We start from the raw sequence: 26,500 nt of genomic DNA on the forward strand, positions 1-26,500 counted from the left end.
TTGTTTAGTATACATAGAGCTAAAATTGGTATCTGTTACACAGTCTGTATTTTTGGTTTATTTTGTAAGGGCATGTCGCGCTGCATTCACTTGCTCCTCGGATGGTCCCATTTCTTGTGGTGGTAAGTTGTTCTCCTTTACTTAAGTAAAAGTACTAATACACGCACTGTAAAAATACTCTGTTACAAGTAAAAGTCAGGCTTTGAAAATGTTACTTAAATAAAAGTATGTAAGTATCATCAGGAAAATGTACTTAAAGTGTCAAAAGTAAAATACTCAATGCAGAAAAATCCTCACATTTTAGAAACTGGAATCTTGAATCGGCTAATCATTTCAGATGTACTTGTAGGCTGTTATATTGTTGAGTAGTTTAATTTAGAATAAAACTTTGTTTGCGTAAAGTAACCAGTAACTAAAGCTGTCAGTTTAATGTCGTGGAGTAAAAAGTACAATATTTCAGATGATGTACAGGAGTAGAAGTAGAAAGTACAATTACCTCAACATTTGACTCGCAAGTCGTGCAAAGATTTCACCGATTTTTTTGTTGTGATAAAATAAAATGTTATTTCTATGGTTGTGATGTTCCGACTTGAGGGGGCGTTCACGTGAATGGTCTCAGTCAGGAATTACAAATTCGAATATTCCGACACCACGTGAATGCAGCATTAATGTATCGAATCTAACTCAATGAGACATCACCTACGTCACATTTATAAACAACATTTACTTCATTGACAGACGCTCGCCAAGTTAGCTGTGTTTTTTGTTGTTGTTGTTGTATATCTGCTTGCTCATGTTTACAACCGAGCCCACAAAGGAATATAGTTAGCTGTTTTGATTCTAACGCTAGCGAGGAGCGGAGTGGACTTGCCGTCAGTTACTTTTTTTAAAAGCCGCTCACAGCTGCTCTGGGGGGCGGAGTGCCTGCAAAGTGCTGCGCCGATTGGGGCGCTCGATCGGGGGAAGAGAGATGGCGTGCTTGTTGGAGGCCCCTCTCCGCATCAGTGTGCTGTCTGTGAGTGACACTTTCATAATTTCGAATAGCATTGTCAGATTAACAGTACGCTCACTCCAACAGTGCGGGGTTAGTATCGTCTGATCAGTCCTATGAAGAAGCTGGAAGTCAAACTATGCTGTCTTCTGCTAGCCTGCAAGCTAAGTTAAGGGCTTTGTAACATGTAGCTGCTGTAGCGGTCGCGAGTATTTTTTCCCAGGATGGCGAAGGCACGTCCCGCCCTACTATGTCTTTCTCTGCCTTTGATTGGCTTACCCTGACATTCGCTCTCTAACCCTAACCAATCCTGCTCCTCTTACCTAAACCTAACCAACCCAACCAGAGCATGCAGCGAGCGCTAGCCAATCGGAGAGAGAGGAGGGCGGGTCAAGGCTTGGCCATCCTAGGATTTGTTTTTCTTCGGCGTAGTTGTCCGCCTACGTAGATGATGATGAGAATAGTTTTTAATCCTGACCTCGCCCGTAAGGGCGGGGACGTTCTGTACATGTGAAGGATGCACGCTATTACTGTGTCCGTTCGCCCCGTCGGTGTATTATGGAAACTAAATCAAACGAACCTGACAGTGTCCCTCGGAATGAGTTAGCAGCTAACTGCTAAGAGTAAGAGTGTTGTCACCACTGTTCAACACTTTTTGAAATATTCCGCAATGCAACATAAATTGCAGGAATTTGTTTTTTATTTATTGTAACCATCGATATGATTTTCCCGTAATCATTGCAGCTTGCTAATTACAATAACGAACTTAACGTTTCTAAGCTAGCTAACGTTATTTGAAACGTTGGCTAACCACTAGCATACGGTTATGCCGAATTCATGTGGTAGCTGGATAATCGGAAGAATGAGTTTTCGACTGAGAAAAAATCACGTGAATGCCCCCTTAAGTCGGAACAACGACTCAGAAAGTCCATGGATGTGTTATAAGGGTAAAATCGGCGAAATTAGACAATGGTTATCATGCGTAACTTGGCTAAAGTTTACGTTAATTAGGTAGCTAGAACGAGCATATTCTCATTTTTACAGTCTATGTCAGAATTGCAATAGTGAAACGCCCCCACGTGAGGTAGCTACATGCAGAAATGAGACTCACCCTGCTTTGCCTGGGGAGCACTTTTGCAAAATGACAGTGACAATAAATAAACATTAATATTTATCAGATAAAATGAATAAACATTTAATGGTCTATAACTCATATCTCTTTTAAATGTGTTATTTATAAACCAACTTACTGTATAACATAACTAAGCACAAGGTTTTTACACTAGGTCTGTATAAGAGAGAGATCAGATATTTTACTGCATTTAATAGCTGCAACTGCATTTTAGTTGTGAATGCTTTGGTTACATTTGAAAGAGTTCATACAACCTTAAACATAGCTGGTACCTCTTCCATCATGCTGTCACTCAAATGTGGGAAAGATTCATAAACATAAACCATAAGCATAAACTGCTCCTACCAGGGACAGAATGAATAGCATATTATGCTTTTTTTTTAATGCACTCTGGCACCTTATTTCCACTCAAAGTAAAAAAAAAATAAATCCCAGTGTGATTTTCTTTGTGAATTAGAAACTGGTCCGCTAAGATATTATGGTAGTTTATATTTTATCAAGCCTTTGAACATAAGCAGCTCCGTTGTTGTTTATATGCGATAAACATTTAAACAGAATATAATGAATGTTCATCAAAGACAGGTTTATGCAAGGAGGGATGTGCACAGACATGGGGGGGGGCAGGGGCTCAAGTGAAAAAAGGGCACTTCTAATAATAATAATAATAGTAGTAAACAAAAGATTACTTACATTAATACAACTCTTCCTAACCTATTTATTTGAATCGAAACTCAAAAAAATCTAATCTCCTGACCAGACATTTAGATTTTTTTTATTCAATGAATAAATGTGTTTGACAGGAAGGCTATGCGCAAACAGGAATATATAAATTAAATTTATTTAAAGATTTTTTTTATTTTTAAACAAAACGTTAAATATATTAACACAACTCTGACTTCCTTACTAATTTATTTTAATCAGAACTCAACAAAGGCTAATCTCCCGACTGGATATCTTGATTTTTTTTTTTAATCAATAAATACATTTGTTTGCCAGGAAGGCAAACAGGAACATATATATTCATTTATTAAAAAAAAAAAAAAAGGGTACTTTCTCTTGAGGAAGAAAAAGGGCAGATGCTCAAGCCCCCTTTGATGTCTATGTGTGCACGTGTCTGTAATGCAGGTGCAGAATGTAATGTGTGTCAGCAGCGTGCAGGCACCACAAGCCAATAGTAGCAGCGTGTTGTGGGCGATGTTTGCTCGTCTAGGGACACGTGGAAAGTTCTGGCTGAAGCTGTTATAAACAAAGTTTCTGGTGTCACGTCAGGTGGCCACTGGTTGCAAACAGCGTTCAAAGGGCCCTGCTATGGATGCTGCTGTATGTGTCAGTGTGCATGACTCTAATAATGGTCTAATAATGATTTTGTTGTAGTTAAATTATCAAAAAAAACAATTTACAATTGTGTTTAATTGCTGTGGTTTTTGTAACATTCTGAGTTATTGAAATGTTTGCTATTTTTCCAGCAAAGAAGTACAGTAAATGTGATTGTGCAGACAGTGCAACTTTAGTCTGTTGTTAAATTGATCTGAATGAAATGTTTGAAAGGTCATTAAGTATGTTAAAATCTGTACACTATATTTAGTGTGTGTGTGTGTGTGTGTGTGTGTGTGTGTGCGAGTGAAACTGAGCAAGATACAATCTCATAAACGTTCTAGTAAGTCAGCCTCAGCTGCGAATTGTGTATGCCAGTGAATTTTGTCACTAACGTTTCTGTTATATTTGTCCCCCACGCAGGAAGTTACTGCCACTAGTCGCCATTATGTTGACCGACTGTTCGACCCCGAACCACAGAAAGTGCTGCAGGGAGTCATGTAAGTCCAGCGGCGCATATATATGTATTGTCTTCTCCCCTGATGCAGGCGGCAGTAAATGACAGCCCGTCCTTTCAAGTGGTTGACTACATTTTGAAGAGCGGGTATCGCAGACTGAAAGAGTTTAGACTTTATTCAGCCAGTGTGTTTTCAGTTTTGGCTGATTTTCTTGCCAATAAAGTTCCTATGCTGAATCGTGTCGGTTGATTGAGCATGACCTCTGTGTTTACACGCACAGGCTTTCATGTGCCGATCTATTTCAAAATGCATCTCACTCATCGCTGTGACTTTCGTCACTCTCTGTTTTCAACGCGGTGACCTGGAATCTGACTATTTTGTCGTTATTTTTAACTTCTGGGGGGGGGACTAGCTCTGGTTACGGGCTCGTAGCGCTCCACTAGCCAGCCGAGCACCTGACCGACTTGACTGCCTGCTACAGCTGTACTTTTCCATCCAGCCTCACTCACCCGCTATATGATCTGCTGATGATCATCTGGGCGTCCTGCAGAGGAGAGAAAATGCTGCATGGGGCAAAACAAAATGTGGGGCAAGAAAATGAACCGGCTCGTTTGGTCTCCTTCAACAATATGTGGGACATTTCCTTGATGGAAAAGCTTCTCTGTTTCAACTGGGAAATTACCTCTGTCTGCCTGCTGCAGTGTTTGCTTTAGGATTATTTTTTTTTAGCAGTGGGGGCAGGTATGTCCAAACAACCCCCCCCCCCACCAATAGAATAGTTCTACTTGTTAAATTACAATGTGAGCGGCAGCCATTATGTCAGCAGGATCATTTAAAAGGCAACCGCGACTACATTTTTTTGTACAGCCCTATTTCTGATACCGTGGTGGCAGAAATTTCGCCATGGCGGGCCGCCACTACAGCATCAACATAGAGGAAACACTGTGCTGTCTTTATAACTGCTCTGGTGATCTCGCTCATGTCCTCTGCTGTTTAACCACAGACTGCCCCTCACAATCTCCGAACCGTTTGGAGACTATTAGCTGAACGTATATTATAAAGGACGCCACTCGGTGAAATGCGGCTTTTAATGAGACATAATGTGCTGTACAGTACTTAAAGTATGTTTGCTATTGTTTTTAGAATAGCCGTTCCTTTTTCTTCTGTCCTGGTACAGAAGCATAGCGACAGTAAGACTTTAGATCACGGCCTGCGGTGCAATTCCTCCCAATTCGCAGGGTAATTGTTTTGTGTGGTGCACCAGTACAGTACGTATCGACACATAAATGTAGGTTCAAGGTGTGAAGTTGGGTAACGCAAACCCCAGATTATAACCCAGTAGGACATACTGTACCCTGTAATATTAGAATAGTAGTTTAAAAAAAAAAAGATTGTAACCCCCTTATTCCTTACTTATTCCTTTCCTTACTCCTACACATCTTGTTCCCTTGTACCTGCACGTATGTATCAGTATGTGTTTTACTGGAACACAAAAATTACAATTTAATTGGGAAGAATGATGCTGTACGTTGCGTGCTGTAATCTAAATCTACTCAACTTTTATTATTGATTGCAGATTTGTCACATTTTCCTTAAATCGACTAACAAGGTGTGTGTGTGTGTGTGTGTGTGTGTGTGTGTGTGTGTGTGTGTGTGTGTGTGTGTGTGTGTGTGTGTGTGTGTGTGTGTGTGTGTGTGTGTGTGTGTGTGTGTGTGTGTGTGTGTGTGTGTGTGTGTCTTCACAGTGACATGAAGAATGCCGTCATAGGAAACAACAAGCAAAAGGCCAATCTGATCGTCCTCGGAGCTGTGCCGAGGTTCGTCTCTGCACACATTTCCACTTCCACTCCTTCCCTCTGTGTCTTTCTGACCATTAAAGGTCCCATGGCATGACAATGTCACTTTATGAGGTTTTTTAACATTAATATGAGTTCCCCCAGCCTGCCTGTGGTCCCCCAGTGGCTAGAAATGGCGATAGGTGTAAACCGAGCCCTGGGTATCCTGCTCTGCCTTTGAGAAAATGAAAGCTCAGATGGGCCAATCAGGAATCTTCTCCTTATGAGGTCATAAGGAGCAAGGTTACCTCCCCTTTCTCTGCTTTGCCTGCCCAGAGAATTTGGCCCACCCATGAGAGAGAGAGAGAGAGACATCATGGCTTTCAAACGAGCAAAGTGGCAGTTGGTCAAGGCCACACCCCCACCCTCCACCTTGCCCCCTCTCCTCCTCAATAGCATTTAAAGCTACAGACACAGAAATGGCACATCCTAAGGAAAGTTCATTGTGGGACTGGCTCTAGTGGCTGTAATTCTGCACCAAGGCTGAATTTCGCCACGAAAGAGACTTCAGATACAGTATTAGGGGACCACTAAGGCCTATATTTAAAGAGACTTCAGATACAGTATTAGGGGACCACTAAGGTCTATATAAAAGAGACTTCAGATACAGTATTAGGGAACCACTAAGGTCTATATAAAAGAGACTTCAGATACAGTATTAGGGGACCACTAAGGCCTATATAAAAGAGACTTCAGACACAGTATTAGGGGACCACTAAGGTCTATATAAAAGAGACTTCAGATACAGTATTAGGGGACCACTAAGGTCTATATAAAAGCATCCAAAGAGCACCATGTCATGGGACCTTTAAAACATTTGTCATTCAAGTACACCCAAGATGCAGACATGACACTGGTCTTACATTAACCTGCTTTTGTTCAGACGGACACTAAAAATGACAATGTCGCAATATGAACTGGAGTAGAAATACAGCAGAACTGTCCAGGTTTAAATGTTTTAACTTACTAGCGTCATCAACAGGTTATTTAGCACAGTGATTCCCAACCAGGGGTACTAGTACACCAGGGGTTACTTCTGCAGTTGCCAGGGGGTACGTCATTTGAAAAAAATTGAAATTATGATTTGGTTGGAAGAATGAATCCATATATTTACATTAACTGAACTGTTGACACCCAAACACTACATGTTGCAGTTATGTAAGAGTGCGTGAAAACTCGTAGGCAAGCGAGCACAGAAATTTAATCGGGTAGCTAAAAGTAATGACTTAACAGTTCAAATGATTCGCTAAAAGTAAAAGGAGAAGCGGTTTAAATAGTTAGATAAAAGTAAGGTTAATGGATAAGTGGTTGAGACCTTCATCTTTACTCCCAAGTAGAACGAGAAGGCTAGTGGTAGTACGATTGCCCACCAAAACCACCTCAACGTTGCCAGTTCGATTGTATGAAAAAATGAACCAGAAAAAGACAAAAGATTCCGACATGCTAGACTTTCTGCGTCGGGGTCGTGAAGCGCCCCAACCCGTTGGATCGCTAATCTTGAATTAGGCTCGTTCGAGGTGAGCCAGGCCTGCGCAGAATCGATCAGCGGCGATCGCCGCCCAGCGCGTGCCGGTTAGATTTGTGTCCGACTTGATCTCGACTCGCTCTGACGTCACGCACACGTGGGCAACAATGACCTCACGAGACCAAGGCGGCCGCAGGTTTGAGACGCAGGCAGCGCAGTTGCTTTTTCACCGACGGCAAGACCCAGGCGGACCCAGGGGCATGCTGGGAAACGCCGGCCTCTCAGCTGATCTAACAGCTGATTGGTTCAGAATCGACTCAAAATGATGACGTTTAATATATACTTTTTATTGTTTTTTGAATCTGAGGGATTGTAACTGTGATTTGTCTGATTTAAAGGCTTATTCTGTACAGAACACATGTTGTGTGGCTGATAGTTACGTTTAGAAGTCAGAGAGACTAAATCTGTTCAGATTACAGATCATCTACAGTCTGTTGTTTATTAAAATCAGCAACAGATCGCATGTAGAGCATTTTGACAGCTACACTGTCTTAATTAAAACAAGTGGAGACTGTGTACAAGCTGATATATGGGTCTGATAACATTTTATTAAATTGGAATCGGACCTAACCGGATGTGAGTGTTTCTGTGACTTCCTGTTCAGCCTGAAGGCTGCTGGAAACAGCTGGAAACTGTCCCACTTGACAGCAGATTTTTGTCACCGCCCCCGGCTGCTGCCGCCTGCTCTCGTCCAACTTACAGGCGAGGCGCAGCTCTTCTCGAACGAGCCTACTTTGTCACACTACAAGAGGTAAAGATGCGCCTTAGGCGGTCCTGACCCTCATAATCGAGCACGTTGCTGAACGTCTGTCTGCGACATGTCTGTCGGGTCGAAATCTGACTGAATGTGTGTAGTCTGATCCTGGCATTGTATAGTCATACATTTGGAACATACAGTGGGACTCGATGACTGGGTACGTGAGTTCATCTAGTCTCTCACCTTCCTCCACAGCGCTGCGGGGGAGGGTCTGGCTAGTCCACACAGCATTCTGGGATGGGAGAAAAACGTGGTCGGGTTTATTGGCATTTCTTTTAACCAATCGCAATCGTCTTGCTTTGGTGGAGCGTGTGTACGTTCAAAAGTTGTTTTAGTCGTGCAACAGAAAACTCAGATAGGACAGATAGTCTAGCTAGCTGTCTGGATTTACCCTGCAGAGATCTGAGGAGCAGTTAACCATAGTCCTCACAAATCAGCCGGAGGTTAGAACCCCAACACAAAGAAAGAGGAAGGGGACGGACATCCGGCCGAAAAAGGGGGACATCCAGCGGAATTTCCAGCGGCACTTGAACAATCCCAGAAATGAAACGTTGGCGATATAGACAAAAGTTTTATCTGACATGGCTATGGGGCACCTCTACAGTGATGTGTGTGTGTGTGTGTGTGTGTGTGTGTGTGTGTGTGTGTGTGTGTGTGTGTGTGTGTGTGTGTGTGTGTGTGTGTGTGTGTGTGTGTGTTCAATGGTTCCAGGTTACTATACCTGCTTCAGCAGAGCTCGTCCAGTCTGGAGCTGCGGACCGAGTGTGCCGTGGTGCTGGGCAGCCTAGCGATGGGCACGGAGAACAACATCAAGTCCCTGGTGGACTGTCACATCATCCCTGCCCTTCTTCAAGGTTAGGGCGGACACACACACACACCCATGCAAATACTTACCGCGGAGGACGCCATCTTTGCTGATACACAGACCTAATGCAACACCTGTGTTTTGTGCTCGCAGGTCTCCTGTGTCCGGAACTGATCTTCATTGAAGTGTGTCTTCGATGTCTCAGAACGGTCTTCATCAGTCCCGTCACCCCTGTGCAGCTGCTCTATACGGTAAGTTGTCTTGTACACGTTCTGCCGGCTACAGTATATAAATACATACATACATATACACACTCTGTCTCTGCACACAGACATGATCAGTTTAGGGTTCCTCTAATTGTACGGTGTAGAGTTCAACAGTGGACCGCCCAGTTTTTGAATGGTTCTGGTTCCAGAAGTGATTTCCCCCACTTCAGTCATCTCCATTGACGTTTCAGAATTTCGTTTCAGAAAATGCATATATAAAGAATTGTAAGCCTGGGACCAAGCCTACAAGCTACGAGATAATTCGTCACCGTAAATAGGACTGGATGATTAATCGAAAAATAATCGAAACCGAAATTCAGAGCCTATAACCAACGTAATTTTACCAAGTCAATTATTTCGGTCTTTTAATCCTATTAATATTTCCGTGCCGCCCACAGTGTGTTAATGTACTTTCCCCTTAAAACATATTATGGCCGCCGCGTGTGTAGTCACGTGACTCCGCCTGTTTACATTAAAACTTAATTTACTTTTTTATTTTTATTTCATTGTAAAATCTACAGTTGTAGATTTAAGTTCAGTTGTTTGAAATATTTAATAAGTAAGCATTAATTGCTATCTGTGTGTTGTTTCCTTATTTTAGAATCACAAAGATAGGATTATGCACTCTTTCATTAGAAAAAATAACCGTGAACATATTTACAGTAGCCTATAAGAAAATATATATATTTTTTTTAAATAATCGTAATCAAGGTAACTTCTTCGATTAATCGTGATTATGATTTTAGCCAAAATCGTCCAGCCCTAACCGTAAAGCATTTTGAAAATGGCAAAAAAGGCAAAGGTACAAGACTGTATACAATCCTAGACTTCCGTGGTAGCTGCTCACTAGCCGTCACAGGGTCGCAGGTGCTGCACACATTTCCAGGGTAACGACGAGCTCCACCAATCCGAGACGTTGCTGTCACGCTTAGGATTGTGGGTAGTGTAGTACTTCTCTATGACATCACAAATAAAACGTGTTTTTATCAAAACAAGGTTAATATTATACAGACTTGTGGCTTCTACATGGACAGAAACCTTTGTTTCACGAACTCGTAGCTCGTGCTCAGTCCACCTTGAATGGTTTAGACGTTAGGGCTGATAATCCAAATCCTTATGGAGAAAATGAACGGGGTTTTCACTTCCGTAAACCAAACTGTTGAGCTCTATAGCAAGGACAAGGCCAATTCTAAAATGTCCAGTGTTTTTTATTTTGTTTTAGGACCCCACTGTGATTCCCCATCTAATGTCTCTACTGAGCCGCTCCCAGAGGACCCAGGAGTACATCACACAGATCTTCTCCCACTGTTGTAAGGTATTTGTTGGTATTTGTTCACACGCAAACACACAGTGGAGGCCATCACACTTGTAGCCAGAAGAAGATCAATTGTTCATGGGATGTTTGTTGTCTCCAGACCCCAGAGCACCAGACGGTTCTTTTCAACCACGGTGCCATCCAGAACATTGCCCCTCTACTTATCTCACCCTCTTATAAGGTAAACGGTTGTCTCTCTGTGACTGCATTTCTTAACCCAATTGCATGATACGACCTTTCGCACACAGTTACCTCTGTATATCATTCTCTCCTTCCGATCCTCGTTGCCTCTCCAGGTCCGGATGCAGGCGTTAAAGTGTTTCTCAGTCCTGGCCTATGAGAACACTCAGGTCTCCATGACACTGGTGAATGGTGAGTCTGTTTTCTTTTAGTCTGGATCAACGGTACATTTCCAGGATAGCCTGACACCCAGGGCGTAGCTCACGAGCAAGATGTCTGCTCTCTGTGTTTTGCCGTTGGTTCAAATGTTCCACCAAAACAAGTTCTTCTCTTCTCTTCTCTTCTCTTCTCTTCTCTTCTCTTCTCTTCTCTTCTCCTGAGCTTCACTTTTAAACTCCAGTTTCTCTATGTTTTTGTTGCCAGTGCTGGTGGATGGCGAGCTGCTCTCTCAGGTATTTGTCAGAATGATGCAAAGGGATCAACCCATTGAAATGCAGCTAACAGCGGCCAAATGGTGAGCGGCTTAAATTGAAATGAATTAATAATAAATTACTATATTACTGTATACTTTTCCCTTAAACATCCTCTCCTCTCCCCCTTCTGTCCCAGTCTAACGTACATGTGTCGAGCAGGGGCCATCAGGACAGACGACAGCTGCGTAGTCCTAAAGGTCAGCCTTTTCTGAGACCTCTGCAACTGCACCTGCATTGTATCGGTGGCACTTTTTTTTTGTTTTATTAATATTTTTTATGATAAAACTTCTATTTAACAAGCCCCCCTCCCTCTGACCCAACCCACAACAAAGTTTCTCTCCTAACAGCTGTTATACTGTAAGAGCCACACACACAAAAAAAAAACAGAAAGCAAATTACATGACAGTATATCATATTACGCAGAACAACGGTACCACTAGCAAAGTCATGATATGCATAAATATCACCCTCCAAGACCTGTCAAGACAGACAATGCCCCTTCTGGGGTTCCAGTGGCACTTCTTTACTCACTGTGCATGTGTTTTCCGTCCAGACCCTGCCGTGCCTTGTGCGGATGTGCAGTAAAGAGCATTTGCTTGAGGAGAGGGTGGAGGGTGCGGAGACGCTGGCCTACCTGATGGAGCCCGACGTGGAGCTGCAGAGGATCGCCAGCACCACCGACCACCTGGTGGCCATGCTGGCCGACTACTTCAAATACCCCAGCTCTGTGTCTGCCATCACGGACATCAAGAGGGTGGGTCAGTGGGCCTGAGCGGGCACTTTTCAAGGGATTAGAACAGGCCCCCAGGAAGTGTACGGGACTTTGAAGCAAATCAAACATAGCAGCCAAACAGTGGAATTCCAACTCCCGGTCCGTCATGTAATTCCCCTCTGGCCCAAAAAGACTTTTTCCCATAGTCTTACATGGCAAAAGTCACGTCTGTAAATCAATAGATACATTTGTTTGAGTGTCACAACCCCCACGGAATAACTCGTTTTACTGTCAGAATTTGATCCATTCGGTTGCGATAACATTTGGAAAGTCTAGTAGAGCTGCACGATTTAAATATTTGTATGTGGCCTTAAGCGGAGGTCTCTAGTACGCTTGCCCTATTGGCCTCACAGTGCGGAAGCAGCCCTGATCGCAAATTTACGAATCCTACTATGGCCACGCCAAGACCCGCCCTACGAAGCAGCTCGATGTGCACCCCCCGTTGGCTGCCGCTCACATTTCAATTTAACAACAAGTAGAACTATTCAGAGGTTACTGGGCCCATCCAGTTTAACTCCACATACTGTTGTGTTGATGTAGTTTATTGTCAAAATGTTTGCTTTCTTCCGAGTCGACTATTAAGCTAATTGAACTATTGAGCTAAATGCTAACGTCAGCATGCTACCATGCTCTCAATGGCACTACTAACATGCTGCTGTTTAGCAGGTAGGATGTTTACCATGTTCACCATCTTAGTTTAGCGCGTTAGCATGCAAACTTTTGCTAATAGCACTAAACCCCAAAGTACAGGAAGTGCCCTCGAGCCATGTCACTAGCATGGCTAATAATCATAATCACAATTACTTTTCTTTATAAGGACAATTAAAAGGCTCTTTTTTTAATCAGAATAGATTATTTTGCTCAGGCTTCCAGACAGCACTTTGGCCAGTGTATGCTACTGTAATCAGCTATGACCCAATTATCCTGAGTGTGTCTGAATGTACCTTTTTGTTTTGCAGTAACTAATAAGTGAGTAATTATGAATGTGTTTTTTATATATATATATATATATATATATATATATATATATATATATATATATATATATATATATTTATATATATATATATATATATCTCAAACATTTATTATTAGGAAGTAAAAAAGAAGCCTTTAAAATGTTTGACTCTTCTATGAACTTTAAAGATATCCTTTTTTATTATTATCAGAGAGTTGTGCCACTTGTTGACATTATGTCCCCCAGTTGACTGTCTGTCTGTCTGTCCACTCTGTCCTCTGCAGCTGGACCATGACCTGAAGCATGCACACGAGCTGAGACAAGCAGCTTTCAAACTTTACGCCTCACTAGGCTCCAACGATGAGGACATCCGCAAAAAGGTGACCTTTCCTCCTTGGGTGTATTTCTGTCTGCATATATAATAGTGCACATACATACAGTACAGGCCAAAAGTTTGGACACACCTTCTCATTCAATGCGTTTCCTTTTTATTTTCATGACTATTTACATTGTAGATTCTCACTGAAGGCATCAAAACTATGAATGAACACATATGGAAATATGTACTTAACAAAAAAGTGTGAAATAACTGAAAACATGTCTTATATTTTAGATTCTTCAAAGTAGCCACCCTTTGCTTTTTTATTAATAAGGAAAAAAATTCCACTAATTAACCCTGACAAGGCACACCTGTGAAGGTAAAACCATTTCAGGTGAGAGAACACCAAGGGTTTGCAGAGTTATCAAAAAAATCAAAGGGTGGCTACTTTGAAGAATCTAAAATATAAGACATGTTTTCAGTTATTTCACACTTTTTTGTTAAGTACATAATTCCATATGTGTTCATTCATAGTTTTGATGCCTTCAGTGAGAATCTACAATGTAAATAGTCATGAAAATAAAGAAACACATTGAATGAGAAGGCGTGTCCAAACGTTTGGCCTGTACTGTAATTATATTCTAATCCCTCCTTTCTTTTTTTTTTTTTTTTTTTTTGGTCCTCAGATCACAGAGACAGAGAACATGATGGACCGGATAGTCAGTGGCCTATCAGAATCTAGCATCAAAGTCCGTTTGGCGGCCGTAAGGTACGGTGCAAACCTCTGGGCGAGTCACTTGCCAATATTGCCCTCTTAAACTCCCTCTATTCTAGAGCTGCAAAGATTAATCAAAGGATTGATTAGTTGTCAACTATTAAATTAATCTGGAACTATTTTGTTAATCGATTTGAGTCACTTTTTTTTTATGAATTTTATTTTGTGACATGAAAGTTTTATAGCTAAAACTTTAACTGTGCCGTAATGTCTAAATTACACCAAAAGCCGTTAGATAACAGGCAGTATTGCTTTTTAATTTGTATAATTGTTTTAATGAGGTCTTAATAATGTACCTGTTTCTCTACACACAGTTAACCCTTTTGTATCCACTTGTCATTTTACTTTATAGGCCTATTTAGGACCAAAATGGGTTTAAAGCTATAGTGCGTAGTTTCTGTCTCCCCCAGGAGGAATTCTAAGTAATGACACATGATACAAGCCTTCCGTAATCACAAAAGTTACGTACTAAAGCTTTAAATCCATCTCTCCATATCTGGATGATGCATTAAACCAAACTTTTAATTGGTTACATTTTGACAAAATGCTATTAAACTGTGACTAAACTCTCCCTTTGTCCCCTCACTTATTTTTTAAATTTTTTTGCCCAGGTGTCTTCACAGTCTGTCGCGGTCAGTGCAGCAGCTGAGGACCAGCTTCCATGACCACGCTGTGTGGAAGCCCCTCATGAAGGTCAGTGGAGTGCTGATTAGTTTTATTTTTTTTTAAAGATTATTTTTGGGGCTTTTCCGCCTTTATTTGACAGGACAGCTAGGTGAGAAAGGGGAGAGAGAGGGGGAAGACATGCAGGAAATCGTACCAGGTCGGATTCGAACCCTGGACCTCTGCGTCAAGGCATAAACCTCTTAGTCTATGTGCGCATGTTCTACCCACTGATCCAACCCGGCCATGTGCTGATTAGGGTTTTAATGAGTCATGAAGACATCGTATTTGGATACTTATAAACACATACTCCACTCAACTTTATTCATATATAGCACCTTTCATGCAAGAATGCAGCCCAAAGTGCTTCCCAGAACACCGTTAAAACACAGATTATGCCACTGTCGCACTAAATGCTTGTTCTTGGGGGAATTGTTGGGTCTTTGTAAATTATAGAGTGTGGTCTAGACCTACTCTATCTGTAAAGTGTCTTGAGATAACTCTTTGTATGATTTGATAATATGAATAAAATTTAATTTAATTGAATAGTTGAAAACAAACAAAATACAAGATTAATTAAATTACCGGTAAGTAAAAGAGCTGAACATTTAAACAAGACTAAACATTACAACAATAAGACCATAAAATGATTTTTCATTTTTAAATGAATAAAACCATCCGAATAAATTAAATACCAGAGTAAAAAAAAAAAGAAGATATTTAAACCAATGGTTAACACTTATAAACTGGCCGCTGGCCTGCTCTCCGTGCCCCACACCAGACTCTGTACCTTCAGAGACTAATTACAGTACAGGCCAAAGGTTTGGACACACCTTCTCATTCAATGTGTTTCCTTTTTATTTTCATGACTATTTACATTGTAGATTCTCACTGAAGGCATCAAAACTATGAATGAACACATATGGAATTATGTACTTAACAAAAAAGTGTGAAATAACTGAAAACATGTCTTATATTTTAGATTCTTCAAAGCAGCCACCCTTTGATTTTTTTGATAACTCTGCAAACCCTTGGTGTTCTCTCACCTGAAATGTTTTTCATTTCACAGGTGTGCTTTGTCAGGGTTAATTAGTGGAATTTTTTTCCTTATTAATAAAAAAGGAAAGGGTGGCTACTTTGAAGAATCTAAAATATAAGACATGTTTTCAGTTATTTCACACTTTTTTGTTAATTAATTGTTTATTGTTTATTAATAAAGGGAAACAATTCCACTAATTAACCCTGACAAGGCACACCTGTGAAGTGAAAACCATTTCAGGTGACTACCTCATGAAGCTCATTGAGAGAACACCAAGGGTTTGCAGCGCTATCAAAAAAATCAAAGGGTGGCTACTTTGAAGAATCTAAAATATAAGACATGTTTTCAGTTATTTCACACTTTTTTGTTAAGTACATAATTCCATATGTGTTCATTCATAGTTTTGATGCCTTCAGTGAGAATCTACAATGTAAATAGTCATGAAAATAAAGAAACACATTGAATGAGAAGGTGTGTCCAAACTTTTGGCCTGTACTGTATGTATTCTGCGGTATGTACAAAAGCCGCCTGTGAAAGCGCGCCTCTATTTTGCGGTTCTTTGCGCCTCTTAAAAGCGGGTGTAAACTAGCGGCTGGTTTAGACGAAGACATAGGCCAAGGAGACGAGCTGAAAGGATTTTTGCCACTAGGATCCACTTTTTCAGTTGAGTGAACACAAAATCATTCAGCGTTGGAGATTAAGCAGCCATGCAATATCCCAGTTAGTGAAAGAAATGAAAGATGACACTGAATCTCCGACTCAGCGTTCACGTTCCATTCCAGCAGCCGTTAAACTCCTCGCTACATTGCAAATATTGGCATCAGGATCATTTCAAACAGTCATAGCATCAGCAGTGGGAATATGGCCGTCTGCACTCAGCCGTGTCACAGCACCAGTACTTAAACGCTCTGCTACAGCTGAATTTATGGTATAGCGAGCGGAGAAAGGCTCTGATTACCCGATGAACTGCAGGTTTGGTAAATACGACGTGAGCTGAAGTATCGCAGCGTGCGCTTTCTGCAGGGTTGGCCATGGCGCTGATAACGCTACGTTCTCAAACGTACGTACATCTGCCCCTCAGCCTTTAGTGTTGCAGCCCCATCCCTCTGGAACACCCTCCCTGCAGATATCCGAAATGCTACATCCCTGGACATTTAAAAAAAAAAAAATAACACTCCTGAAACACCACCTGTTTACCACAGCCTACAACCTCCCTTAGTATAGCCACTGTAATTCTGTAACGTGTCCTTGGGTTTCATGAAAGGGGCTATATAAAGAAAAGTTGTTGTTGTTGTTATTATAATGCTTAACATCACTCCAAATTCAAAGTACTGACTAAGATGTTGTATGTAGCTGTTGCAGAACGCTCCAGATGAAGTCCTGGTCATGGCCTCCTCTACACTATGCAATCTACTGTTGGAGTTCTCTCCCAGCAAAGAGGTACACGCACGCACGCACGCACGCACGCACGCACGCCCATAAAGAGAACAGATTGTATTACGTTAATATTGAGAGCATTTGTTTCTGTTGACTTGCAGCCCATCCTGGAGTCGGGGGTGATTGAGTTACTATGCAGTCTGACCCAGAGTGACAGTCCTGCTCTGAGGGTCAATGGCATCTGGGCTCTGATGGTAAGAAGATGATGTTACACCTCTTTACACTTGTTGGTTTCTTATCGCGATGCACCGATTACAACTTTCTAGGCCCATTCCGATTTTCTTTGAGTTAGGCCAGCCAATACCGATTTTAGCAGATTCCGATTTCATTTCTTTCTAACCACTTTATAGCACACACAAATATTTATTTTCTATCTTGTCTTTCATAGAACATTTTGCACAGAACATAGAAAATTGTTTTGAACAGATAATGGATCACTTTGAAATAGAACTATATAAATGACTCCTGGTGTGGGAAACTCACACACACATCTAAAGTGCAATGTTAGAAGCATTTCCTTCTTGTCACATCCAATATCCCAAAAAAAAAATGTGATTTTGGTTTTTGGTGTCGTCCCTCCACGCCCCACTTTTTCCTCGCAGGTGTTGCATATTGCAAACTTGTTATCTTCTGCACACACGCTGAAGAATTCCCAAACAGCTGACATGTTGCAGGTTCATTCATGAGGTTCCCTACATGTGCGAGAATAGCGCCGACACGCTTCACACCGCGAGCGGGTACGCGCCACACACGGCGGAAAAGTTGAGAGAAAAAAAAAAAAAAAAGAGACCGTGCTGTGCTGTCCCGTCCGTGTGTGTGCGCATGCGTCCTTGAGAACTGTAACTCGTATAACTTCTGTTGTCAGTTAACTGTAGCGTTGACCGGCATGAAATCATCATATGTCAGACTGACCTGCCGGTGCATCTCTACCTTCTTACAACCATCAAGCTTACAACCTTTTTTTTTTTTTTTTTTCTTTAATTTTGTCTCTACACTGCAAAACACTTGAACTTCAACAGCTGTGTTGTGTTTACATTTTTATAGATAAGGTTGCAGTAATTAATGAAGTAGATCCATTGATCCATTTTGCATTTTCGCACAGTGACAGATTATTATAACCTGTGTGTGTGTGTGTGTGTGTGTGTGTGTGTGTGTGTGTGTGTGTGTGTGTGTGTGTGTGTGTGTGTGTGTGTGTGTGTGTGTGTGTGTGTGTGTGTGTGTGTGTGTGTGTTTTTGTGTTTGTGTGTTAAGAACATGGCGTTCCAGGCAGATCAGAAGGTGAAGGTGGAGATCGTTCGGAGTTTAGGTACAGAGCAGTTGTTCCGCCTGCTATCAGACCCCGACTCCAACGTGCTGATGAAGACCCTCGGTCTGCTGCGCAACCTGCTGTCAACACGCCCAGTGAGAGAGAGAGAGACACACACACACGCACTCACACACGCATGATAATGAAATGAGACTTGAAGCAGTGTTAATGTACAGTAAATGAAGCCTTCTTGTGTCAATACTGTTCTGTAGACATTAAGACATTAGACACACGCATGTATGTACTGAATATGCATAACTTCTTCAGAGATGTTAAAGCAACACTAGAGAACTTTCCCCGCTTCGCCCCCCCCCCTACAGGTTGGAAGTGGAATTGTCCATTACATCACATTACGCAAGTTTGCCAGATCGGGTAGCGGATCTGTAGTTGGAATGAACTGGACAATGTGATTTTGCTTCCGACCTTTAGGGGGACTGAAGCGGGAGTTTTTTTGTGATTGTTGCGGGCAAAAATCTTTGATTATGTGGCACGTTTTCTTAAAAATTGCGATGGAATATGCGAGATATTTATGCAATTTTATGCGATGAAATTGCGGGGACTTGCAAAAATTGCAGTTTGATGAAAAAGAGAAAAAAAGGTGATTTCCCCCCCCAACACCCTGCTTTTCGATGATGTTCACGTCGCGTAATTACGTCACTTCATAACGTCACTTCATAACGTTCCCATGGCAACAGGGGAAAATGGCTGCTCTTGGGTATAATAAACGCACCATTTTTCAACTTTCTGCTGAGATATATGTGACTTTTTTTGCAACGAAAATGCAGGGATTATGAAATCGTGCAAGCCCCGCTTGCGGAAATCGTCAATTTATGCGGCGAAAGTGCGGCGTATTTAAAAAAATGCGCCCCACCCCCGCATAAATATGCGGACTTTGGCTGATTATGCATTGAATTATGCGATCGCATAATCGCGTTTTTCTGGAGGGACTGTTTAAATACAGTATGCATACTGATTGTCTCCTGCTTTACTCTCCCCCCTTGACTGTCAGCACATTGACCAGATCATGAGTTCTCATGGGAAGCAGATCATGCAGGCAGTGACGCTCATCCTGGAAGCGGAGCACAGTATAGAGGTCAAAGAACAGGTGAGCGCTCTCTGCTGTAGGATGAATTCTGGATAAAATCCATTTGTAAGCATGAAGCAGAGTCCTTTTAACATTCTGCAGAGTCTACGTTTAGTTAGGCATGTCCAGTGGTGATGTGGAATTTTTAGAGCTGCAAGGCAGAGAGAATCGGTTGACATTATTTTTTTTTTTGTTCTTCTTTCTGAGTCACGAAGAAGAAAATGTTCATATAACAGTAAAGATGTTTTTTCTTATCTGTCAGACGCTGTGCATCCTGGCCAACATCGCCGACGGCAACACAGCCAAGGAACTCATCATGACCAATGACGACATGCTCCAGAAAATCAAATATTACATGGTACTTTGTGTGAAACCATCTACTGTAGCTCACTCTTGTGATCAGATCAAGTGTTTGGTGTTGTTGCAGCATGCACACAGAGTTCTCATGGGAAGCAGATCACACAGTATGCCGTACCAACTGAAAACTACACTGTTGTTGTTTTTTTGTTTTGTTATTTTAGTAGTAAGACTTCTTATTGAGGCCAAATGACCCGTGCTTTTGTTCTGTACTTTCCTCCCTTGTAATTTTCCCCCGACTTGTGCTGGTTCCCGCAGGGCCATTCGAATGTCAAACTGCAGCTCGCTGCCACCTTCTGCATCTCGAACCTTATCTGGAATGAGGAGGACGGTAAGGGACACACCACACTAGTTGAAAGGAAGAAGGAATAAAGAAAGGGGGCGAGGGTCAGAGAGAGGAGGCAGAGGGACGTGAGAAAAGCTGAAGTTTTGTCTTTTCTGTTGACACGTTGAAGATCTGAAGGCTCACTTTACAGCAGAAAAAGAAAAAAAACAACGGTTCTTGTGCTGCATGTTCTGCGTTGGTTGGCGCAGTATTTACCCCTCCAGGACCCCCAGTGGCGCTGGACTACATGGAGCCACCTTAGCTCCAATGCTAATGTTGCTAGCAGTAGCTGACTACGTTTCAGAGAGTCTAACAGTGTTTTTTCTTTTTTTTTAGCTGCATCTGCATGCTGATATTTCACCAAAAACAATATCTGTCCTGTCTGGTTTCAATATGATGCCAATATGTTATTGTACACTTCTGGAAAATTCAGAAACACACAAGTAATTGGTTTTTCGTCCCATCTTTCAGTTCAAGCAGTGGTCAACAGCGATTGTTCCCACAAAGGTCAGCACAGTTCAGGTCAAAGTTCAACAAATTTCAACTTCTTTTAGACGCAAAGTGAAACCTGTTGTCTACAAAACACTTCATATTTTTGGTGCACTAAATGCTTAGAGAAACGACAACGGAAATGGATTTTTAGATGTCGGATGTTGGATTGAATGGATTCCCCCTCTCTGCTTATTATCACGTGTTCCCAGGTTCTCAGGAGCGTCAGGACAAGCTGAGGGAGATGGGCTTTGTGGACATCCTGCACAAACTCACCCAGGCCTCTGACCCCAACCTCTGCGACAGGTGGGCCAGAAAAATCATAAATCATAAAACACACAGCATTCTCATCAGATGCATATTAGTCTGTATCGACGACGCAACGTTACACTTCCCGGATTGTTCAGGCGCTGCCGTAAATTCTGCCCGGATGTCCCCAATTTCAGCCAGATGTCCATCGCCATCCGCTTTCTGTGTTGAAATTTTAAACTCGTGTGGGTTTCTGAGGACTATGGTTAACTGCTCCTCAGATCTCTGCAGGGTAAATCCAGACAGCTAGCTAGACTATCTGTCCAATCTGAGTTTTCTGTTGCACGACTAAAACAAGTTTAGAACGTACACATGTTCCACCAAAACAAGTTCCTTCCCGAGGCTACTTTGCAGAGGCACCGTCAGTGTGTCCGGGGCTTAGCGCCACCCAAGACGATTGTGATTGGTTTAAAGAAATGCCAATAAACCCGAGCACTTTTTCTTTTCTTTTTTCTCCCATCCCGGAAGCAAAATTACGAATCCCACTATGGCCACGCCAAGACCCGCCCTACGAAGCAGCTTGATTGGTTGGGGTTAGGCATTTCACCTCGAGTGGTTAAGGTTAGGGTTAGGGGATTGGTCAGGGGATAGGACCTGTACGTGTTAGCATGGACGCCTGGCCAATTGTAGTGTGTGAATGCTATTGAAGGGCGGGTCTTGGCGTGGCCATAGTGGGATTCGTAATATCGCATCCCGGAATGCTGTGTGGACTCGTGGACTAGTGCCCTATATTTAGAGTGTGGCCAACTCAAACATGGGCGCCATATTGGATACCAATGTCAGATGACTCTACTGTGTAACCCTATGGGGCGGATATACTATCTTGAAATAAATCGCTTATTTTCACCTTAAACAGGCATATACATGTTATTATCAACGTTTGACAATATGTAAAAAGCCCTCACGGAAATATTCCAGTGTATATTTACCTTCTATATCGTAAATGGGCCTCTAAAAAATGCCCATTGTAGTGAGTGACCACGTCGCCTAATAAGTCTCTGAGCAGTGTTTACCTTTGTAATGTCCGCTAGCATACAGGCAGTGGCCTGGCAATGCGAGACTTAAAACTTTTGGTGCGTTCTTTTTGTCCACCGAAGTCGTTTTACGAGTTGTTTTCCGGAGTTACGACCCGGAAGTTGCAAAAGAACGCCCGATGTCGTATTTACGACTCGTCAAGTCGTCTGAACTCAGAGGACCCCGAGCTCACTTTCAAAGATGGCTACGTCGTGCATTACACGTACTAAACATTGTGGTTATCTACAATTTTAAGCACTTTTGTCTTTGTTGTAACCAAATGAAGAAGTCGTACACATAGCGCTGTATACTGCTACCTATAGGCATGTCTCTACAGTCTTATTAGGGTTAAACATACGCGCTGTATACTGCTACCTATGGGCTGTCTCTACAGTCTTATTAGGAGTTAAACATAGGCTGTATACTGCTACCTATAGGCATGTCGCTACAGTCTTATTAGGAGTTAAACATGCGCGTGTATACTGCTACCTATAGGCATGTCGCTACAGTCTTATTAGGAGTTAAACATAGCGCTGTATACTGCTACCTATAGGCATGTCGCTACAGTCTTATTAGGAGTTAAACATAGCGCTGTATACTGCTACCTATAGGCATGTCGCTACAGTCTTATTAGGAGTTAAACATAGCGCTGTATACTGCTACCTATAGGCATGTCTCTACAGTCTTATTAGGAGTTAAATATAGCGCTGTATACTGCTACCTATAGGCATGTCTCTACAGTCTTATTAGGAGTTAAATATAGCGCTGTATACTGCTACCTATAGGCATGTCTCTACAGTCTTATTAGGAGTTAAACATAGCGCTGTATACTGCTACCTATAGGCATGTCTCTACAGTCTTATTAGGAGTTAAACATAGCGCTGTATACTGCTACCTATAGGCCTGTCTCTACAGTCTTATTAGGAGTTAAACATAGCGCTGTATACTGCTACCTATAGGCCTGTCTCTACAGTCTTATTAGGAGTTAAACATAGCGCTGTATACTGCTACCTATAGGCATGTCTCTACAGTCTTATTAGGAGTTAAACATAGCGCTGTATACTGCTACCTATAGGCATGTCTCTACAGTCTTATTAGGAGTTAAACATAGCGCTGTATACTGCTACCTATAGGCATGTCTCTACAGTCTTATTAGGAGTTAAACATGCGCTGTATATCTGCTACCTATAGGCATGTCTCTACAGTCTTATTAGGAGTTAAACATGGCGCTGTATACTGCTACTTATAGGCCTGTCTCTACAGTCTTATTAGGAGTTAAACATAGGCTGTATACCTGCTACCTATAGGCATGTCTCTACAGTCTTATTAGGAGTTAAACATAGCGCTGTATACTGCTACCTATAGGCCTGTCTCTACAGTCTTATTAGGAGTTAAACATAGCGCTGTATACTGCTACTTATAGGCCTGTCTCTACAGTCTTATTAGGAGTTAAACATAGGCTGTATACTGCTACCAATAGGCATGTCTCTACAGTCTTATTAGGAGTTAAATATGGCTGTATACTGCTACCTATAGGCATGTCTCTACAGTCTTATTAGGAGTTAAACATAGGCTGTATACTGCTACCTATAGGCATGTCTCTACAGTCTTATTAGGAGTCAAACATAGCGCTGTATACTGCTACCTATAGGCCTGTCTCTACAGTCTTATTATGAGTTAAACATGGCGCTGTATACTGCTACCTATAGGCCTGTCTCTACAGTCTTATTAGGAGTTAAACATAGGCTGTATACACTTACCTATAGGCATGTCTCTAAAGTCTTATTAGGAGTTAAACATAGCGCTGTATACTGCTACCTATAGGCATGTCTCTACAGTCTTATTAGGAGTTAAACATAGCGCTGTATACTGCTACTTATAGGCCTGTCTCTACAGTCTTATTAGGAGTTAAACATAGCTGTATACTGCTACCTATAGGCATGTCTCTACAGTCTTATTAGGAGTTAAACAGCGCTGTATACTGCTACCTATAGGCCTGTCTCTACAGTCTTATTAGGAGTTAAACATAGCTGTATACTGCTACCTATAGGCATGTCTCTACAGTCTTATTAGGAGTTAAACATAGCGCTGTATACTGCTACCTATAGGCATGTCTCTACAGTCTTATTAGGAGTTAAACATGCGCTGTATACTGCTACCTACTAGGCATGTCTCTACAGTCTTATTAGGAGTTAAACATAGCGGTGTATACTGCTACTTATAGGCCTGTCTCTACAGTCTTATTAGGAGTTAAACATGGCGCTGTATACTGCTACCTATAGGCATGTCTCTACAGTCTTATTATGAGTTAAACATGGCGCTGTATACTGCTACCTATAGGCCTGTCTCTACAGTCTTATTAGGAGTTAAACATAGCCTGTATACTGCTACCTATAGGCATGTCTCTAAAGTCTTATTAGGAGTTAAACATGGCGCTGTATACTGCTACCTATAGGCATGTCTCTACAGTCTTATTAGGAGTTAAACATAGCGCTGTATACTGCTACTTATAGGCCTGTCTCTACAGTCTTATTAGGAGTTAAACATAGCGCTGTATACTGCTACCTATAGGCATGTCTCTACAGTCTTATTAGGAGTTAAACATAGCGCTGTATACTGCTACCTATAGGCCTGTCTCTACAGTCTTATTAGGAGTTAAACATAGCGCTGTATACTGCTACTTATAGGCCTGTCTCTACAGTCTTATTAGGAGTTAAATATAGCTGTATACTGCTACCTATAGGCATGTCTCTACAGTCTTATTAGGAGTTAAACATAGCGCTGTATACTGCTACCTATAGGCATGTCTCTACAGTCTTATTAGGAGTTAAACATAGCGCTGTATACCGCTACCTATAGGCATGTCTCTACAGTCTTATTAGGAGTTAAACATAGCGCTGTATACTGCTACCTATAGGCATGTCTCTACAGTCTTATTAGGAGTTAAACATAGCGCTGTATACTGCTACCTATAGGCATGTCTCTACAGTCTTATTAGGAGTTAAACATAGCGCTGTATACTGCTACCTATAGGCATGTCTCTACAGTCTTATTAGGAGTTAAACATAGCTCTGTATACTGCTACTTATAGGCATGTCACTACAGTCTTATTAGGAGTTAAACATAGCACTGTATACTGCTACCTATAGGCATGTCTCTACAGTCTTATTAGGAGTTAAATATAGCGCTGTATACTGCTACCTATAGGCATGTCGCTACAGTCTTATTAGGAGTTAAATACCGCCTGATTAGTTATTTTGTAGCTTGTGCAGCTGAAATTGGCTAGAGGCGGCTCGGTTTGCTTTCGTCAACAATGGCGCTTTAAGCCGAAGTCTTGAGCAGAAAGCAGAGCAGTAGCTCCGCGTTAACGTTAATCAAAAACGTAATTTTCATGTATCAAACTGTGAAATATATGTGTGTAATATGTCAATAACTGGGTGAATAGAATCCTAAATGTTACTAAAAATGTTAAAAAAATCCATCTTTTCTCCGACTCGTAGTATTGTGTGACAAAAAGAACGCAACAACCCGCGGTTATTCGTTTTTCGACACGGATGTGACGTCACGCTCGAGCTACTAGTCGCGATTACAAGACAAAAAGAACGCACCATTTCTCTCCGGTTGATTGACTGATTGTGTTTCTCTGTCTGTCAGGGCGAAGACGGCGATGCAGCAGTACCTAGCGTGACTACAGAGGGGAGAGATCCCCTACTGCCAGCCTCACTAACAATCGCCGGGAGGACACCTGCCATCGGTCCTTTTTGTTTCTTGTTATTCTTTAACCTCGAGGCTTGTTTTGTTGCACAAAGACACCTTTCTGTCGGACCCGTGGCTGGCCTCCCTTTCACCCCCACACCCCCACCCACCCACCCACCCCGCAACAGTTTAGCTCACTCCAAACCTCACCCTGGGAGACTCTGAGACTGTGGTTGTTAGGAAATCAACGGTTATGAGGGGTTTGCTTGATCTTTTTTTTTGTAGTTTTCAACAATGAAGTGACTTTTTTTTTTTTTCCCGTTTTGGGACTTTGTGATTTGCAACTTTTTTTTTTTTTTGTCGGGGGGCGGCAGCCTGACCCCAGCGCCCTCTTGGTGCTTTTGGACTCCCGAAAACGGAGATTCTGCTCTCAGAGAAGCGGACTACGAGGTTTGACCACGAGCAGAGCTGTTGGACAGCAAAGCTTCCCAGTTTTATTTTTAATTAATATTAATAATAATGTTTCCTTAAGGTGTCGCGAGCAAGGACACCTTTGGGAAAACAAAACTGCCTATTTTGAAATTTTGGGTGTTTTCTTCTTTTTTTTCTTTCTTTTTTTTGTGGATACATACCTCGTAAATATATAAATATATATAAATATAAACAAATATATATTTTTGGATTTTTATTTCCCCCCCCTCCCTTCCCCCCCAACCCTCTTTGTTTGTTTTCATTCATTCTGTGTGAACCATGATTCTTGGCACAGCGGGGCGAATCCTCTGCAGTGACTTAGGAAAAGGAAATAATTCCCTTGATTCTTTTCTTTCTTCTTCTGACCCTTGGTGGTTTTGCGTGCACTGTCAGCTGTCACTTCTGTCCAAAATCCTTTATAATCCCAATGGGAAA

The 26,500-nt window shown here is 41.9% G+C and overlaps 1 protein-coding gene across 3 annotated transcripts; it reads left to right on the top strand.

Annotated features, from left to right (window-relative positions):
* Positions 1 to 709: 709 nt before the first annotated feature.
* On the top strand, positions 710 to 26,262 carry armc8 (armadillo repeat containing 8). Of its 3 annotated transcripts, none has more exons than XM_039817182.1 (23): positions 710 to 1,015; positions 3,861 to 3,937; positions 5,641 to 5,712; positions 8,724 to 8,866; positions 8,971 to 9,068; positions 10,306 to 10,398; positions 10,499 to 10,579; positions 10,695 to 10,770; positions 11,002 to 11,092; positions 11,188 to 11,248; positions 11,605 to 11,805; positions 13,066 to 13,161; positions 13,787 to 13,869; positions 14,487 to 14,568; positions 16,931 to 17,017; positions 17,116 to 17,208; positions 18,266 to 18,415; positions 19,330 to 19,425; positions 19,667 to 19,762; positions 20,020 to 20,092; positions 20,558 to 20,593; positions 20,788 to 20,881; positions 25,553 to 26,262. In XM_039817182.1, exons 1-23 carry the CDS (start codon positions 971 to 973, stop codon positions 25,584 to 25,586), a joined length of 2,058 nt encoding a protein of 685 aa, XP_039673116.1. In that variant the 5' UTR covers positions 710 to 970; the 3' UTR covers positions 25,587 to 26,262. The 3 variants fall into 3 exon arrangements, with proteins under 3 accessions (XP_039673116.1, XP_039673118.1, XP_039673117.1); XM_039817183.1 differs by lacking the exon at positions 710 to 1,015 and adding an exon at positions 3,425 to 3,443; XM_039817184.1 differs by lacking the exon at positions 20,558 to 20,593.
* Positions 26,263 to 26,500: the final 238 nt, after the last annotated feature.

Source organism: Perca fluviatilis, chromosome 12 (genome assembly GCF_010015445.1).
Source record: "Perca fluviatilis chromosome 12, GENO_Pfluv_1.0, whole genome shotgun sequence".
NCBI classification, from domain to species: domain Eukaryota; kingdom Metazoa; phylum Chordata; class Actinopteri; order Perciformes; family Percidae; genus Perca; species Perca fluviatilis.

Coding starts and splice junctions, on each gene's coding strand:
- armc8 (XM_039817182.1), top strand. CDS start 971: ATGGCGTGCTTGTTGGAGGCCCCTCTCCGCATCAGTGTGCTGTCT. Junction 3,938..5,640: donor AAAGTGCTGCAGGGAGTCAT/GTAAGTCCAGCG, acceptor GTGTCTTCACAG/TGACATGAAGAATGCCGTCA. Junction 10,580..10,694: donor TTATCTCACCCTCTTATAAG/GTAAACGGTTGT, acceptor TTGCCTCTCCAG/GTCCGGATGCAGGCGTTAAA.